The sequence below is a fragment of the Dipodomys spectabilis genome, unplaced genomic scaffold (genome assembly GCF_019054845.1).
Source record: "Dipodomys spectabilis isolate Male_0828 unplaced genomic scaffold, ASM1905484v1 ptg000002l, whole genome shotgun sequence".
Classification (NCBI taxonomy): Eukaryota; Metazoa; Chordata; class Mammalia; order Rodentia; family Heteromyidae; genus Dipodomys; species Dipodomys spectabilis.
Window position 1 is genome coordinate 21,555,972 of NW_024870679.1, and position 19,517 is coordinate 21,575,488.

Genomic DNA, 19,517 nt, shown 5'->3' on the forward strand with positions numbered 1-19,517 from the left:
ATTTCCTTTCTAAAATAACATGATTTTCCCCATGACCCAGACCAAACAACAACCCTCAGCTAATGTTTCATAAAATGGAGATTGTGTGTTTTAGGAGCAAAGAAAGGTCAACAAAAATAGAATTTGGCTTTGCTTCTTTTCTTGCTGTTTTCCAGATGTTCTTGTCCAGATTTTCTCCCTCTCTCCTCCCCCTCATCTAGGTTGCACAGGGAAAAACCCACTCCAGCACGCCAGGTCAGGCTTTTAGTTCTATGGTGACATCACCTCTGGAAGTGCCAAGTACCCTGAGAACCTTGCAGCCTTTTGCAATATAATCATAGATCTGGACAAGGACCACAGTTTGCGAAACATTGCTTTCTCGCACTGAGAGTGAATTAGTCATCTTTCTAAAAATGGGGAAAAGGGGCACAAAGGGGCACTTGTCCTCACAGGGAGCTCAGTCAGCAGAAACCTGTAGAGCAACTAGAAATGTTGGGTTGAAAATCAGCCTCCAGAACAGTTCCAGGATCACTCCCCATCAGCCCAAACATAAGGTAGAGAACAGGTGCAAAAACTGTTTCAACCCTAACCAGATGTCAAGTTTTTTTTTTTTTTTTTTTTTGGTCGGTCCTAAGGCTTGAACTCTGGGCCTGGGCACTGTCCCTGAGCTCCTTTTGCTCAAGGCTAGCACTCTACCACTTGAGCCACAGCACCATTTCTGTGATTTTGGTTTTTTTTCCTGTTGATTAATTGGAGAGAAGAGTGTCTTAGGCTTTCCTGCCTGGTCTGGCTTCCAATGTGATCCTTAGATCTCAGCCTGGTAAGTAGCTAGGCTTAGAGACATGAGCCACTGGCACCTGGCTCCAGATGTCACCTTTTGGATGTTAGATGTTCTTTGTGTGCCTATGCGTATTACCTACCTAGACTCCTGTTGGGAAAGACAGAAACAGGATGGGTGGGGGGAGAATATTCTCTGAATGTCTTCATTGAGCCAGCACATGAATTTGATGCTTAAAAAAAATACTTGCTTGAAATTTGTTTATGCCACTTTAGAGTTTGAACTCGGGGCAGCACTCTATCACTGAGCCATACTTCTAGACTTTTCCTGCACTGTTATTTTTGAAATAGAGTCTCACATTCTGCCCAGATACACAAAGGACAAAAATCTTCCTACTTTTTGCTTTCTGTCATGGCTGGGACGACAGGCTATATGCTACTTTTCCGAACAACTTCCCATTTAGATGGAGTACAGGCTGTCCTGAAACTCTGGTCCTCCTATTCTCAGTCTCCCACAGAGCTAGGATGACAGGCACGCATCACTGCATCTAGCTAGTGGTTGAGATAGGGTTTTTCAAACTTTTTATCCTTCATTCATTTTTTTTTTAATGGGATTGACCTCAAATCACAGTCCTTCTGATCTCAGCCCCCAGCACTCAGCTTTATTTGCATTTTTAATTCCCATTTTATAAACAAGGACTGGGGCTAAGCAAGGCAAAGTCTCCTTTATCAATTCTAACTAGTACTTCATAGGATTATGGCTTACTTATTCGATCTATGCTGTTTCTAAGGCAGAAAATAGTTGTAAATTACAATTTGTGTACTTGTGTATCACAAACAGGACTGTAAGGTTAGCCTACCCATCTATGACCTTACTGGGACAGTATGGACAGGCCCTTAGCTCTACATTGGTGAGTGAGTCAACATGCCCTATGTGAAGGGACTGGTTAGGTCAACGTAGAGAGGCCTAGGACCAGCTCTGCCTGTCATGGCTACATTCTGTCTGTAAATAAGTCAGTGTGATTGTAGAGAAATTTCATTGAGTAAGCAAGCCAGCAATTCTGCATATGTCTGGCATTCACAACACACATGAAAATAAGATTTTTTTTTTCTTGACAATTATAAGGCTAAGACTCTAGGCACTGTCCCTGAGCTCTTTTGCTCAAGGCTAACACTCTAATACTTTAAACCACTACACTTCTGGTTTCTTGTAAATTGGAGATAAGAGTGTCTTGGACTTTCCTTCCTGGGTTGCTATCAAACTGTGATCCTCAGATCTCAGCCTCCTGAGAGGATTACAGGCTTGAGCCACCAGAGCCCAGCCTGAAGGTAAGATCTTGGGTAGGTGTTTGTGAGGCCATAATCATCACCCATTTCTTCCTCCCCTCCCCCCACCCTCAACACCACGAAGACAATGTTAGAATGCAAGCGATCAGGAGCCTGTTGTTAAAGGCATTGCTCAAATTAGCTCCAAAGTTAAATCAAAATAAATCAATGAAAATCTTTGGTATTTTCATTATTAAGAACTGAATACCAGCTGCTATCTTACAACAGATGATAGCACTTCCATGTGTTCAGTTTCTGTGGCTGAGAAATACTGCATGAGGCAGCCAAATGTCTACTGTCATGACAAAAGCTGTCATGAATGGGAAGGAGTGGGGACTAGAGGCGGGAGTAGACTAGGATGTTATGTAAAAGATTGATGAGTTACACCAGCACCTAGCATAGTGCCTAATAGGTGGAGGAACTTAACAAGGGAACTGAATTGAAAAATACAAGGCACACGTGGGCTTTCTGCCATAGACTGGCAGACCATGTCTAGTCACAAAGTCCCATCTTTATTTCCTTAATGAGTAAGGAACCCCTGAGGATGTGTTATCTTAGGTAGAGTCACGTGGAGGGGTATTTTCTGAGTGACAATTTTTAAAAATTCTATTTTTATTATTTTTGATAGTTTACAAAGGGGTTATCATTCAACAAATTGCTCTATGAATACAACGCATCTTATGTCACCCCTTCTATTATTTTCCCATCCTTGTCCACCCGTCCCCTCCCTTCAATTGTCCTAATGTCATAGGATGTCCATAGATTGTTATGATTGCATTCTCTCCCCCATTTCTTTCTTCATTCATCTACCCTCCTCCTTTTGACCTTCTTCCCTCATCTTCTAAGTGCTAGTTTCATGGTATTCATTTTGTTGGACTGTGTTAGTTTTTCTACGGAGTTACACTATTTGAATTCTCCTCTGCAAATATCATACTTTGACTAGTACACTTGTATATATGTACATATGACCCTGTATATTTTTACATATTTACTTATAAATTGGATCTAACATTCACCTATAGAGAAAATGTGTCCTTTGTCTATCTGGGCCTGACTTACTTCACTTAATGTAATTTTTTCTTTTTTTGCCGGTCGTAGACCTGAACTTGGGGCCTAGGCGCTGTCTCTCAGGTCTTCAGCTCAAGGCGAGCGCTCTACCACTTGAGCCACAGCGCCACTCTGGCTTTTTCTGTTTATGTAGTGCTGAGCAATTGAACCCAGGGCCTCATGCATGCAAGGCAAGCACTATACCACTGAGCCACCTTCCAGACCTTAATGTAATTTTTTCTAGGTCCATCTATTTTTTTTGCAATTGATGTAATATTGTTTTGTGAATGGATAAGTAAAATTCCATTGCTTGAGTTATCAAATTATTATGCTTAAAATATGTAGTATAAAATTATTTCCTCCCTTGACCAAGTAGTTGGGTTTTTTCCTGGGGGAGAGCTACATTTTCTCTGATCAGAGGTAAATACTGGAACTCAATTACATTTATTACTATTTGTTGATTTTTTTATATCATATGTCCCTTTTCCCCTGTTCATCCTAACTGTTGAAAGCTAGTGATGTTATCTGTAATTCTTTGCTAATAACTGTAAATTATATTTAGTTAAATCTGTCTTGGTCTATCAGCTTTCGCCGTTGTGAGCTCTGACTTGAGGACATTCTGCCCATCTGCTATTCCTTCTGCTTTCTAAATTATATCATTTGGATAATTATTGTTTATATCTTCTGTTTTATATTACATGCCCTTTGACTCCAATTTTTTTTTTTAATGTGAAAATACCATACAGAGGGGTTACAATTACATGGGCAAGGTAATGAGTACATTTCTTATCAAGCATTGTTGCCTCCTCCTTTGTTCCCCTTACCATCTCTTCCAACAGCGCCCCCCTCCTGCCCCCCGCCAAAGTTGTAAAGTTCGTTTTTCGACATAACATCTTGTACATCTCATTGTTGCAATGGGTCCACTTGTATCCTTATTTAAACAATTTGTTTTTTCCCTTCCCCTCCCCAAATTATACCAACATCAAATATAGTGAAAACAGGGGCTATACTGTGGGAGAGGGACATACAAAGCAACAAAGAAATATCTTATAAATATGGTCAAAACAATAGCAAGAAAGAAAAAACATTTGAGTCTTTATCTTTATTATTTTTTATTTTTTTTCTTATCTTTATTTTTTGAGGCTAGATTACTTCATGATTTTTCTCTGAGTGCTGACTTCTTATGATTTTCTATGTTGACTTGCTAACTCTTTCTGTTAGGAAGTTGATATACTTACTTGATTATAATTTATTTATTTATTTATTTTTCTTGGTTGTGGGTCTTGAACTCTGGGCCTGGGCACTGTGCCTCATCTCTTCAGCTCAAGGCTAGTGCTCTACCACTTGAGCCACAGCACCACTTCTGGTTTTCTGATGGTGTATTGGAGATAAAGAGTTTCAGGGACTTTCCTGCCCGGGCTGGCTTTGAACTGCGATCCTCAGATCTCAGCCTCCTGAGTATGATTACAGGCATGAGCCACCGGTGCACAGCTTTGATTATAGTCTTTTAAGATCGTTTTTTAGATTCCTTAGGAGAGGCATTGAGTTGTGGATCTGTCACCATTATGTTTTTGTTTTAGGACTGAAACTCCACATTGTATGCCACATATGTGTGAGTCCTAGGTTAGGAGATGATGTTTCCTAAACTGTCTTTTCTTTTCCCTAAATGTCTTACTAAATCGCAAGCTTCTTTCTTTCCCTTGGCTAAGGATAGTGGTTGGAGTTTATGCCTTTGCCATAGGTATTAAGTTTAAGGTGGAAGTATCTTGCTCTTCTAGTATGTGCATAAGCCACTGCTCCTAAGCTTGGTGTGCTACAGAACTTCTACAGGGCTTCCAGTTGGCTCATGATTCCCATGAGCTATTGGCTTAAAATTTCACTATTCTTTGAACATCCTTTTCATTATAGCACTGGGATGTAACTTTATCTTCTTAGAAATCTCAACGTTTGAGCCATTGTTCTATTCTGTTCAACATTTTTGTGTTTATTGAGCTAGGCATTGCTATGTTAGCTATAGAGAGGTGTTATTTTACAGACTTAATATGTATGTTTGGTTAAGATTTTTCTTAGAAATCTTATGATATGCTTATTTTCAATAAGATTTTGGAATATTTAAGACATAAAAGTATATAGAACTATACTGATCCACACTTTTTATCAGATGCTGTAATAAAGGAAATACTAAAAATAAAGAAGTTCCCTGAATCCCTCCTCCTGATTTTCAGATCCAGTCCTTTCTTCTTCTCTATCTTGGAGGTAACTCTTATCTCCAATTTGATGCTTACTATTTCCATGAACTCCTTCTCAGTATTAATAGTAGTATTAGCTACACGAGTGTTCACAATGGGCCAGCCACTTTTTAAAGAGCTTTAAAAGTGCTAAAGTTTAGTTTAGCGCAAGTGGTTCATACCTGTAATCCTAGCTATGCAGTAGGCTGAGATGCTAGTATTGTGGTTCAAAGCCAGCCCAGGCAGGAAAGTTCCTAAGATGCTTATCTCTTATTACCCAGCAAAAACCAGAAGTGGAGCTATGGCTCAGGTAGTAGAACACTAGCCTTGAGTGAAAAAAAACAAGCAAGAGCCTAAGGTCCTGAGTTCAAGGCCCAGTACTAGCATATACACACACACAAACACACACAGACACACTTAGACACACACACACAGTGCTAAAGCTTCATAAAATCTTCTGTCAGAGAAGTAAAATTATTGTTAACTTCCTTTTACAGATGAGGAAATGAGAGTCTAAAGGTCTTATGCAATCTTCCCTAAACAAACAGATGGTGTGTGTGTGTGTGTGTGTGTGTATAATCTAAACCCAATTAGTCTGTCTTCATAATGTATGTCCTTAGATATTATGTTAAATAGTATCTTATTTTATGCAATCTGAACCTATGTAAACTGTATCATATTTATTAATTTTTCTGCAGTTACTTTTTTCTCAGTAGGCATTATTTCTGAGGTTCATTCATATTGATGTGTATAGCTCTAACTCATTCATCTTCTCTTCTGCATAGAACTTAATCATGTGAATTTATCTGTACTTATCCATCTTCATTTTTTGGCATCTTAGTCCATTTTGATTTTACAAAATACCTGTGGTTGTATAACTTATAAAGTATAGATAATTATTTGTGTCATGACTCTGGTGGCTATAGGGTCCAAATAACATGGCAGCTGCATCTTGATAAGAATCCTTGGCTGCATCATAACATGACAGAAATGAAACTATTCACAGAAAGGCTTTTTAGATACACTCTTGCATTTTTGCCTAGGACTAACCTCATCTGGCGATTCTCCTATCCACACCTCCCTTCTGTGACTATAGTTGTGTACCATCACACCTAGCTCTGAAAAATGAGTTATTATTATTATTATTAGAAAATGCTGAAAATAGAGGGGTTAGTTACATGTTAGGCAATGTCAGTTTTGGACAATGTCACTCCTTCTCTCACTCTCTCTGTTTTTCCCTCCCATCCCCATCCAGAAGCTGTGAAGTTCATTTTCTACATAGTATCCAGTGAGTACCATGGCTGCATTTGTTAACCTTGGCCTCTCCATTTCTGTGCCTCCCCTTACATTCCTAAAGACATATAGACAAACAAGACAAAAGAAAACAAAAGCAGCAAAAAAGGTTTGTTTCCATTTCCTGGAGTCCATTTCAATAAATATTATTTTGCATGATAAGATGCATATAGGTATTGCTCCTTTGTGTTTCTCTCCTAAGAGTATCTTCCTTTGGTCTCACTGTGTGAATGCCTGGAGACTTGTATAATTTATTGTGTTCCAGTGTATTTTAGATGAATTTTTCTAGGGTATATTCATGAGTGAAACTGATGGTCAAAGGACATTTTACTAGGTTTTGTTCCCCCCAAACTTGTCTTCCAAAGAGGTTGACCAGTTTACATGTCCATTGACAGTGGATGAGAATTTCAACTTCTCCATATCTTTGTTCTGTGTCATTTGGCTGTTCAGTTTTTGCCCAACTGAACCTTAAGTCTTATTGGGCTTTTCCTCATTACACTTCTAGCAGTTGAGCATGCTTGTTTCATATTTCTATTGCTGCATAACGAATTACCCCACAATTTAGTCTCTTAAAACAAGTTGATTACTTTCAGAAATTTCATGGGTAAGAAAATTCAGACAGGCAAGAGGTGAATTTTTTTTTTTTATCTCTGCCCCAGAATGTCTGAGGCTTCACCTGGAAGTAAGTGTATAGGGTGGAATGGGCTGAGAGCCTCTTCATGTATCTGCTCGTTGGTGTTGCTTTTAGTGAAGACCTTAGATGAAGATGTAGATGCAAATGTCTACATGTGGCCTCCATGTGCGTGGCTGGGGCTTCCCCACACAAGACATTTCAAGTTAGCTGTTGGTGGCTCAAGCCTGGAAATGGCATCTCCATAAACTAGGCAGAATCTGTTTTTTTATTTACTTATTTACTTTTTGAGACGTCGAATCGGGAGTTTTTATTAGAAGGCCAGTGACTGCAGGTGGACCCTGGTCGCAAAGACCTGCAGCCCCATGAATACATTTAACACTGTCAGAAAACGAAGCAGAAAAGAGCAGAAAAATAATACCAACAAACCAGATCAGTTCCAATGGAGTGGATGCCATGTTGATTGGAGGACAGCCAGAAAGACAGGAGACGTGGTGGTGGCATGGATGTTCTGTGTTCTTTTATGTCACTTTTCCTTCAGTCTGTTGGTTAGAACGGAATCACTAAAATAAGCCAGTTTTCAAAAGGAGACACAGACCTTGCTTTTCAATGAGAGAAATGTCAGAGGATTAGAATGGCCTGTGTTCCACCGAGCTATTGATGCATTTTCCCTTCAGAAGCAATCAGTTAACAGCGTTATGGTATGTTTTGCGCAATATTTTACATGAATCACATAATTTTTGTCAAATTTCATGTTTGATGGCTAAAATGTCTCCATAATTTTGCTAAAAGAGGAAAGGAGTAATGAAATGACAAAAAATACTTAACCTCATAAATTTTAAGTTCTACATAGTGAAAGTGATTCTATTGAAAACATTGTGGATTTATATTAGGGGAAAAGTAAACCTCTTAGTTTGATTTCCACAAATATAGAATTTGAGAGATTGCACAATCATTTGCCCTTCTTGTTAATGAAGTTACTTATTAGGATAATGCCTTAATAAGTGGCATAATATCCATGATGTTTTACATCTATTACTCAGATTAAACCCTTCAAGTTTTTCCCGAACACAAGAAAGATTTTCCACACAGAATTATGGTGTTTTGTTTGTAAAATGCAAGAGATGTTAATTAATATCAATTCATATCAGTTCTTTTCCTGTTTGCCCAGACCATCTTTTTTTTTTGAGAATTAGCCCTTGCTCAACTAAACAACATTCTGTGAGGCTGTCAATCATGTCTGGAGCCACAGAAATAGGCTCCAGTCCAAGCTGGTCAATTATGAGTTCTGTTAGGGGCTTTGTATAATGCTAGGGAATTATTTCTTGTTTCTCCTAGGTCCATCAGCTTCCAGTGGCTGGTGGCTTTTTTTTTTTTTTTTTTACCCTACACAGTTGTCTATTGAGGTTAAGTCAATTCTGAGAAAAAAAGGGCTCAGAAGTAGAGAAATAGGCAGAATTCTAATGGTAGGTTCTGGATTTATTCAAGAGACTGTTTGGACAGAGGCCTCTCCTTAGGCTTCCTGATGATGAGAGTCTAGGGCTCCCCTTTTCTTTTTCTTTCTTCCTTTCTTTTCTTTTCCCCCCTTTTTGCTATAGCCACAACAGTGTGCTGTCTGTCATATGTTAGTGAGAGGGTCTTGACCACGATCAGTTCCAAAAGTACAAAAGCAAGATTCAAACTCTTCTTCATTATTGCAAAAACTTGCAAATGGCAAAAAAAAAAAAAAAAAAAAAGAAAAAAAAATGCACAAAACGCAAAGGATTCAGCAAAGCCTGAGGGGAAAATTGTGAAATAACCCCAGAACTGCAGAGTTCTCTGTGATCATACAGTGGGGTAGAAGAGGCAGAAAGCTGGGTTAATAACAAGATAGCATTCATTTTACAAAAATTGTGTCTTACTGTTTTACAAAAAGGTTTTTTTTTTGTTTTTGTTTTTTTTTTTTTACAAATACTATAAAGTCTAATTTATTAGAAATAGCTAAAATAAAAATATAACTAAATTGAATGTAAGAAGTAGAAGTGAAAATGAAAACTGATGAGAAAGTTTCTTCACAAAAGATTACAAAATCAACAGAAAAAAATCAAGCAGCTAGAGTCATTGTCTTAAACCACATGTACTAAATTTAGACTCTCTTAATTGACTTCCGGGCACAAGAAATTAGAAAATTTTCAGTCTAGTCATTTCCTTCTTTCCTCATCTTCTAATTTTGTTAGTTATATTATCTGGATACAGGGAAGACTGAAAACACATATAAGTGGTTTTATAATTACCACAGTTGCTTATTATTAGTACTTTATTTAGACTATGTTTACCATGGCCTTTATATTACTGCTTTGGTATTATAATTTTTTAAAAATTCATATACGTTGAATGTGAAGGACTCATAGGTTCTCTAGTCTTCTTACTGGTTAAGGAATCTGTCTTATGCCTTTTCATTCAGTGCAACTTGGCGGAGTATAATACTACTAGACCAAACTTGAGGTCTTTACAGCCAACTGTTTTATATTTTTACATTGAATATGATCGTGGAGACATAGAGCCATTCTAACTTCCTTCCTCCTCACAGACAATACTTCAATTGTCGAAACTGAAATTCTTCAATTGGATATGGCTTAATGTGAAGAGCCCCATATCTATTTATTTTTTCCCTGAAAAGCAAGAGTTCTCTTGCTCAGTTTTTTCTTTAATCATAGGAAAGTTTTTCTGTCTGACGTATTTGAACACTTTTTCTGTCCAATTCATTAGTTTCTTAATTGAGGAGCTTATCCATTACCATCTTTGAATTTCCTGTATCTTTTTGTCAGACCATCAACATACACTGAACTGTCTCACTGTGGTCTCTTTTGGGTTAGAAAGTCTGTAGCTCTTGCCTTTAATGCCTTTTTATCACCATTTCCATTCTGTGTCTGCTCTGAGAAGATGCTTATCTTGTTTTTAGTGCAACAAATATCTTCACAGATATTTTAAAGTATATTTTATCATTGCTATGTGACAGGGGAGAGAGAGGGAGGAGGAAAGGAAGACTTGTACGTTTTTTAAAAGATTCAGCCTGTCTGGAGTTCTCTTCTAGGTTTTAAACATTGTTTTGAATCTATTTCATTTCTTATTCTTAATGATCATGTAAACATATACTGAAGTTTTATCTTCTACTTTTCACTCATGTTTCCTAGAGACATTTGTTTTTCCTAGAATGGCTTTTCCTTTTCTCTGAAATGTAGTTTTTAAAGTTCCTTAGTAAGGATCTGTTTGCAGGAAATGTTATGTTATCTAGAATGGCTTTTATTTATTTATTTATTACCATTTATTATAGAATAGAGGTGGTAGTAATGAGAGTATCAGTGTCCAGTCAGGAAAACAGGAGCCACTCTTGTTATTTGAACAGAGATTTATTAATAGAAGAAATTGTTTTTCAAGATTATGGATGAGTAGAGAAACAATTATACTTCATATAACAAAGTATCAGTTACAATTCTTTTAAATGTTTTTTTATTTTTAATAAGTTTTCATTGTAAAAATACTGTACAGAGGGGTTACAGGTACCTGAGCTCAATTACATTATCATTATATATTTTATGAAACCAGCTAAAACAAAGCCAAATACTAAGATGGTGAAGTAATCCAAAGAAGAGCAACAGAAGAGCTCTCCATCAGCCCCAGGAAAAAAGGGAAGAGGCAGAGCTCATGGTCCAGAGGCACACAAGGAAGGGACTGAAGTCTTGGGCCCATTGTGAATCAATATCCCAAAACTGGAAAAAGCACCTGGAGCAGATGGCATCTCAGCAAAGCTTGGTAGATGGGCACTACAGCCAAGCAATGCTGAGAAGCAGTCTACCCTGGCTGGATTATCTCCCACAGGGCATCATGACTCAATGGGAAGCTTGAAGGGGATTCTGGGTACATGGGTGAGGGGAACATAGCCTGGTGGTCTGAGGTAGCTCCTCACTAACTTGAAATGTCTCAAGCAGGGACAGAAACATGTCTTTTTTTTTTTTTTTTTTTTTGGCTGTTCTACCACATATCAATTGTATTCTGAGAGTTTCATGCAGGAAAGGATAAAGGAGAAGGAGAAATGAGTCAGTCCAAAGGCAGGCATTCAGGCCTGATGTGGTCACTCTTTAAGTTCTGAAACAATGTACTTGTGAGACGAAAATCTGTTTAAACCTTTGTATTCTTTGGATTGTGAGACTACTTCTACTCCAGTCTTTCAAATTACAGGTTTTCCCCTAAAGTGACTTTAAGTGTGGGAGGCAAAACATCATCTGCCTCCCTCCTCTAAGATGTTCTTCAGATCCTGTGGATATGTTAAGTTAAAGGTAAAGAAGTAAGGTATCAGATGGAGCTACAGCTGCTCATCAACTGATCTTAATAAAGTCTTGATTATCCAGGTGGGCCTAATTTAATCACAAGGGTCTTTAAACACAGGAGAAATAATTGATAAAGCATGAGGACTTAGCCCAATGTTGTTGGCTTTGAAAATGGTGACATGGCGTTATAGGTGAAGAAGAGAAGTTGATCCCTTGAAGATGGAAAAGTCTCCTCTAGAGACTCCAGACAAGACTCATTTTAACCCAGTGAAACTCATTTTGAATGGTAGACCTGTGATGCTGTAAGATGATTTATTGTAGTTTAAGGCACTTAGGGCAGTAATAAAAAGTTAATACCTTAGCTGTTTACTGTGAGCATACTAACCCCTGAAAAATCAGAAGACAACTGTCAATGTTTTATTCCCATTCCCACTACCTTTTGGACAGTTCACTGCTAGCATCACATTAACCAACAGGTGCACAGACAACCATGCTGTGCTTGCTTTTTGGTTGTGTATTAGTTTGAAAGGACAGCTTGATGGAAGTTTTTCCAGTGGTTAGTAGTAATTTGAGTAACTCATGATTTCTCCAACTGTCACTGTCAGTAGCTACCACTTCCTGCTTCCATTGCATGAAAGAATGGAAACAAGATAGCAGATACATTTGAGATATTTTGACCACACTGATACACACACACACGCACACACACACACACGCGCACACACACACACACACACACACACACACACACACACACACACACACAGAGTCTGTTCAGTTTTGTCCAAAGGAAAAGCATGTTAAAGGAGATCAGTATAAGCCTTTCACTGTAGGAATGCATAGTCCTATGGGTGTTAGTTTACTAAAACCAAACACAGACAAAACATCCACAGGGCATAACAACAAATTAAACACAAAGCACAACAAACAATATGGCTTTAGAAGCAATCTCTCTCTCCTTTTTCTCTCACAGTTCTGAGGCTGGACAGTTCAGGATTAAGATCTTTGCATAGCTGGTTTCTTCTGACAGCTTTTTTCTTGGCTTACTGAGGGCCATCTTTCCCATGACGTCAGATGGTCTTCTTATATCCTAATAAAAACACTAATCATATTGGAATTTGACATCATCCACACTTTTAATTTACTTACCTCCCTAAAGCTTTTCCTCCAATTACCATTAAATTCAGAGGCACTGGGGAATACTATGTCAATATGATTTTTTTAAAAAAATTGCAACACTAGGGTTTGCAGTCAGGGCCCCTAGCTTGCTGGGCCTCTGACACTTGAGCCACACTCTCTGCACATTTGGTTTTGCTATTTTCAGCGACGTCCTATGTTTTGTCCAGCTGACCTGGACTGTGATTCTTCTAGATATGCCTCTTATGAATCTGAGATGACAGGCATGAACCACGAGGCCTAGCTTTTCCTTTTTCTTTTTCTGTTGTTGACATGAGGTTTCACTTTTATTCATTTATTTTTTTTGCCCAGGCTGGCCTTGAACTACACTCTTCCTAATCTTTGCCTCCCATATGGTTGGGATTACAAGCATGGCTCACATCTGGCCCGCAACATATGAATTTTACTCATAACAAAATCTACTTAGCTTCTAACAATGGGCACAATGGCCAATGAATAAGCAGAGGAAAAGAAAACCAGTAGAAAGGTTAAAATGTAAATAAGTATTTAACTTCACATCCAATATTTGTGCACAAGGGAAAACTCATTATTAAATGAATTTCAAATGATAATAAATATAGAGTAAAGGCATGCTCATATTTTTGTCATTGATTTTATAAGGCAATGAGAAATTGGAATTTATATTAAGGTTCGATAAGGCTAGAATAAAGCAAGTGCTGGCATACAAATAGTAAGCATCACCTTACAAAACTGCACCCATATTTATGTTTACAGTAATGATAAAAAAAAATGGTAAGCTATTACAGTCATTATGTAAAAATAATTACTTCTTGATGTAAAGGACTATAGAAATACACACCCATCAACCTGACCATAATGAGAAGAGGTAATGGGCAGTTCAGAGGTGCTCCTGAAGGAAAACAGCACAGATTAACAGTTGTTACAACAGAAGGGTGAGGGCTCGTGAGGAAGGCATCAATCTCATGAATACATGCACCTATGTGGTAGGAATACTTTAAACTAATATAAAAAATGAGGCTGGACAAATTCCTTTTAGAAGCCAATGAATGCACCTAGCAGTTTCGCAGTGAAGATATAGGTTGAGTAGACTGGGCAATAGTCCTGCTGTTACACTGCTTCTCCGACCAATGTACCAACCCAAGTATACACAATTTATAAACATTCATTGTTTAAATCTGGACATAAGAGCATCAAATAGAACTCAAGACTCCATTGTTTTATCCTTTGAAGATACTTTAATTTTGCAGTTATTAATTAAAAAACACAGTTGTTTTCAGCATTTCCTAGCTATAGTAGTGCATAGGAAACTCATTCTAAACAAAGTGATTAATGAAATAGCACACACCTTTATAATTTTACATTAACAGCTTACAGTTTACAAGGTGCTTTCACATACATCATTTGATTCTTACAACAAGCAGAAAAAAAGTAAATCAGTGGGAAAGAAAAATGATTTATTTTCAGGTTTAAAACAAGTATTTTCAGGCCAGTGGGCAGTCAGCACAAGAACATATCAAGAAGACGGTTATACCCATAAGCCACAGTATCATTTTTGGTAGGTTGACTGTTTGATATCAACTGTGTATTTAGAAACTGACTGAATAAGGAATCAAGACAGACAAGGGTTCTCATGGTAATCAAGGATTTGTAAGAACACTACCAGAGATAAGATTCCCCCGAATTTACTACCTTACTGAGTCTTTTAAGCAGGATAGTCCTTCTAAATAGGAGATAAAAACAGAATCTTTTCATAACATGTCGAAGTTAGAAAAGACCCTGGCAATATCTAATCCAACTCTTGAATTCTGCAGTCTTGACTGTCAGTCCAGGGCTTTTCCCCATACAATACCATCTCTTAAATATTTGCTGTGCCAAAACTAATTTATTCTGTTTCCTTTATTTAAATTTGAGGTTAAATACTGTTGTGTGTGTTTTTTTTGCCACTAATTTCTTATGCAAGTTTTTATCTTGTTCTTGGCTACACTGTGGCTGAAAATGAGAATTTGATATGCTTCTACAATCTAATTTAGTGTACTTGATTAGTCAGAAATAGATTCCTTTGACATAGATGACAGCTTGCTGATGTTCTTAAAATAGTAAAATGGAATGGCTGAATAGCCCTCAAAACCAAGGTATGCCTAAGGGTGATCTACCTGGGTAGTTTTGATAGTTGGGTATTAGTAATTTCATAGAAAAAAATAATTTTAGAATTCATAGAAACCTTTTCAATTCCCGAAAACTGAATTGTAATAATCAAATTGTCATCCCCATGATTTATTGAAATAATTTTATAGTAATATACAATAAAGCTACCATAGAATTTGTAGCATACATAGAGCATACAAGGATCAGCACATTCTTGGGTTGAAATGAAATACAAAAAATTAAGTTTCTTTTTACAAATGTTATTTTAAATTTATTAACATGATGACATGTCTTTGTTACATGAAACTTGCTATAGTGGAGTGTTTCAAATTTTTCTTGCACATTTTAAATATAGGAGGACCAACTGAAATCACTATTAGCCTTTATATGACATTACCATGCAGAAACATTTGACAACCAAAAGACATACAGACTGGAGGAAAGAATAGACAATGATTTCAAGGTGTTATAAAGGGTGGTACAGATGAACAGACAGTGTCAGCGACCTACCTGCACCAATAAGGAAGCAAATAGAATGATTATATACAGTAGGGTCGATTTGACCAGAAACAATTCATCTTGCTTGTATGTAAATTGATCAAAATATGAATGCAGCTTATTTAAAAGTATTTTGGTGTGTTGCTAAAAGATAGGTCACTGAGACACAGAGATAAAATCAGCTGGGAAAAATTAAAAGCCAAGAAAAAAATAGTAAAAAAAATTTAGTTAAGCATGGAGTCCCAACAAACACTGAACTAAATGTGCAAAAGTGCTTGAAATTTCCGCATGACAGCAACATTGTTAAATCAGTTGGCAAAAATGTATAAAAAAGTAAACTCAAATACTAAAATTGTATCTGCATGATCATACATTCTGTTTACCTAGAGAAAAGAGATTAGAAATTAGGACATACCTAAAAATATCACACCTCAAAATTAAAATACAAATGTGGCAGTTTTATAAACCTTCTCCCCTGTCCTCACTGCTGAGGCAGGGGGATAAAAGAAGAAGTTGCAACAGTGCTCCTGATTTAGGCTTATAAATATAATACACCAGAATAACAAGCAGATAGCAACTTCCTTAGTTTATAACTGTTACAAAACAACACAAACAAAATAAGCCTCACTTAAATAAGAGTACCTCTATATTGATTGCAAGAACAAGTCATTTGTTTGACTTAGCAAAGTATTTATCAAACCAATGTCTCTTGTAGTTTGCTTCTTTTCCTTTAAAAAATTTACAATGAGTACTATTTGAGAAACTTTAAAATCTATCACTCTTATCCATCATGTTCTATGAAAATACTGGCTAAAATCCCATGAGAAAGTTAAGGTTCAGAAACCTTCACTGTACCTCTCTCCTACCCACAAACATGCTGCTAGCAAGGGAGACAGGCTAGGTGGGGATCCACACCACTCATTGTTCCCAACCAGTGAGTCTTTGCTATATGGTCCTGCAATTACTCAAGGGGATGAGGAGTTAAGAAGCCAAACCTTTGGGTCTAGAGAATTCTACATTTCTGGGAATAGAAATTTTAACTTGGTCAGATAGAGAATTCCAAAGCAAGTTATTGTCTTAAGTTGAGTAAATTTCCTTGGTGATAAAACATTCTATCTTTGAAAATTATTTAAGAGTTTTGGCAAAACTGAGTCTGAGCCACTCAGTGAAAAATAATTATTAGGTTTATCTTCAAGCCATTGGATAACACAAGTATTCCCCCAAACTACTGAATGCATTTATCCTTCCTTTCAAATATCACAGAGCCGTAACACTGCTCATCTAAAACACAACAAAATAAAATGCAGCACTGTTCAGAGAAAGAAATGAGGAGAAAGAAATGATGGAGGAGTGGGGAGAAAGACAACTGAAAAAATAGGAAAGTGGTCTGCCTGTGTGGTGGCACAGGCAATGCTCACGGAGAGGTGCCTGGTTACCCAGGTGGATGCAGAGTGCACACGGATGATGGCATAAAGACCTCACTCAGTTGCTGGAATGAAGGAACTAGGTAACTGCTTCAACAAGGACGCTCGCAGCTCCACCTGATACCTCAACAGAGTGCAAAGGCTGACTGTGAGCTCTGATGGCGTCTTGTTCCTCTAAAATTCACAAAATTCTTTTGCACATTTTTCTGTAATAGAGACACGAATATCTTCTTCTTCATAGTCGTCAAAGTTGCTGGTATCTCCAGAGCCTCTGAACTTTGGTATGAATGGAGCTTCAACCTGTAATTGACACAGAGAGAAAGTCAAACTTGCTTCCAAATACTAAGAAAGAGAAATGCCTGCTGTGACTACATGGTGGCATCTTTAAGTGCCATTAAATCTGTAGATATGATACTACTAGAAGAAGAAATACATAGTAGATTTGCAAATAATCTAATATTTTCATTCAGGAACTGCAACAGGTCAACGAAATATTTTAGAAATTTCTAGGATAATTAATGTTTACAGATCTAGTTTATTCCATTCATCCATCTATCCATCATCTATCTTGTGCCTGTACTGGGGTTTGAACTCAGGGCCTGGGCGCTGTCCCTCAGCTCTTCAGCTCAAGGCTAACACTCTACCACTTGAGCCACAGTGCCACTTCAGGCTTTTTCTGCTAATGTGGCACTGATGAATTGAACCCAGGGCCTCATGCATGCAAGGCAAGCACTCTTCCACTGAGCCACCTTCCCAGACCCTGTCCTTTAGCTTTTTAATTCAAGACTGGCATTCTTCCATTTGAACCACAGCCTCATTTCTGCTTTTTTTGGTGGTTAACTGGAGATAAAGGTCTCACAGATTTTGCTGTCTGGGTTGGCTTTGAACTTCAACCCTCAGATCTCAGCTTCTTGAGTAGCTAGCATTAGAGGAATGTGTCACTGCCACCTGTCTTTATTCTTTATTAGTTATTAATTAATATTCTTTATTAATTATTATTATGCTGCTGTTGTTACTGTAGTACAAAGGTGTAACAATTCCCTGTCAGATTATGAGTACAATGCTTCTTGGTTAAATGGCTAGCCATTCCTTCATTCTCCCTTATTTCCCCCCTTCAGGCCCTCCCCTCAAGCTATGCCATAGTTCATTTTTTACATAAAGTTAATTGAATAAAATGCCTACATTCAAAACTATTCTTAAAATGGGTACAACTGAACTGCTACTGCTCATTTAGAATTTATATATATTTCCCAGGAGGTTCTGCTTATTCTAGGTAGTAAACTGTTAACCTACCAAGAAATAAAATAATTTTTAAAGTTGCAACTGTATGAGAGAGGGTAATTTAAAACTTTACTGAACGTCAGAAAACATTCAAGGAAATGCAGAAGCATAATATGCTCATTATGGTAAATTCTCAAGACTCAGGCTTTTTCCTAATGTTCAACTTAACTATAACCCTGATTAAAATTCCCCTAAGCAATATAAATCATTGGCAAGTCTAATATTCTAAAAAAGGAAAAATTACATGGGGTAAGGATAATTTTCTAGAAACTATAATGTACTATTATTTATATTTATAAATATTTAATATCTATTAATACTTATATTTATGAAATTGCCTGTGCAGAAAAAGGGCATAATGCAGGGAAAAGACAAAGAAAAGAACTAACTCATGTAATATTAAAGCACATTAAAAATTACATAAAATGCCATAATATAAAACAACCAACTAAAAGTACTCATAATAAAGTCTAGAAACAGATCAAAGTATATAACAATTTAGTATCAGTAAGAGACCAAATAAGAATTATTCACTAAGTTCTGAGGGATAATTGCTAATGATCACTAAAAAAAAATACAAGATAGTTTTTGAAAAAGCTCAAACAGATATATCTAGGGTAGAGTAAATTCTTTTAATATGGTTAGGTAAGTCACCTGAATGGAACATCATAGGAAGTAGAAATTGTGCTATATGGGCCTGAAACAGGAAGGAAAGGAGTGTGGAGGAGAGTAACAAGGTTTTCAGTGATTAATGTAGTGATGGAAAGCAGAGGATAATGAATGAAAAGATGTGTACCTAATGCCTAATCCAGTAAAGGTACTATCTGGATGGTAGAACAATAATGACTCAAAAGTTAATATACTTAATAAATTAGCTCAGTATATGAAACACAACCAGAAACAAAAATTGAGCCTGAACCAATTTATCTAATCTTTCTGAACAAAGTATTCTTCCTTTGGCACTCTCTATTTTGATCTAAACTTTAAGGATAAAACTGACCTTATAAAGCTTAAATGGTTTGAGATCACACTACAATGGTTTGTTGATCTGAGACTTAGAACACGTCTCCAAATTAATGTACTCTCTTTGCTGCCTTTTGACAGCCTTCTTCCTTCATAAATACTCAAAGCATCAACATTTAATAGATGATAAATAAAATGCAGGAAACAATGAGTTGGTCGGTGGTTTGCAGATTCATTTGAATAATAATGTTAGGAGGACTTTGAAAGGCAATATGATCTTGGTGTTGTTTGTCCCTAGGTCAACTGTTATATGGTAGTTGTCCATTTATGTCAAAATAAACCCATCTGAGCTGATTTCCTTATCAGTACAATGGAGAAAATGGTAACCCGTAGTTCATGGGACTGTGCAAATGTCTAGAATGAGATGTTACACTAAGGTCTTAAAATTTAGAAAAAATAT

At 37.0% G+C, this 19,517-nt stretch overlaps 1 protein-coding gene across 5 annotated transcripts in view; it reads right to left on the minus strand.

Annotated features, from left to right (window-relative positions):
• Window positions 1-14,686: 14,686 nt before the first annotated feature.
• Prkacb (protein kinase cAMP-activated catalytic subunit beta) overlaps window positions 14,687-19,517 on the minus strand; it is a 108,319-nt gene continuing 103,488 nt past the window's right edge. For all 5 annotated transcript variants that reach the window (XM_042675407.1, XM_042675399.1, XM_042675436.1 and 2 more), the window contains one exon: window positions 14,687-17,113. In XM_042675407.1, the coding sequence (XP_042531341.1) occupies window positions 16,988-17,113 (126 nt within the window). In that variant the 3' untranslated portion in view covers window positions 14,687-16,987. The remainder of the gene's footprint in view (window positions 17,114-19,517) is intronic.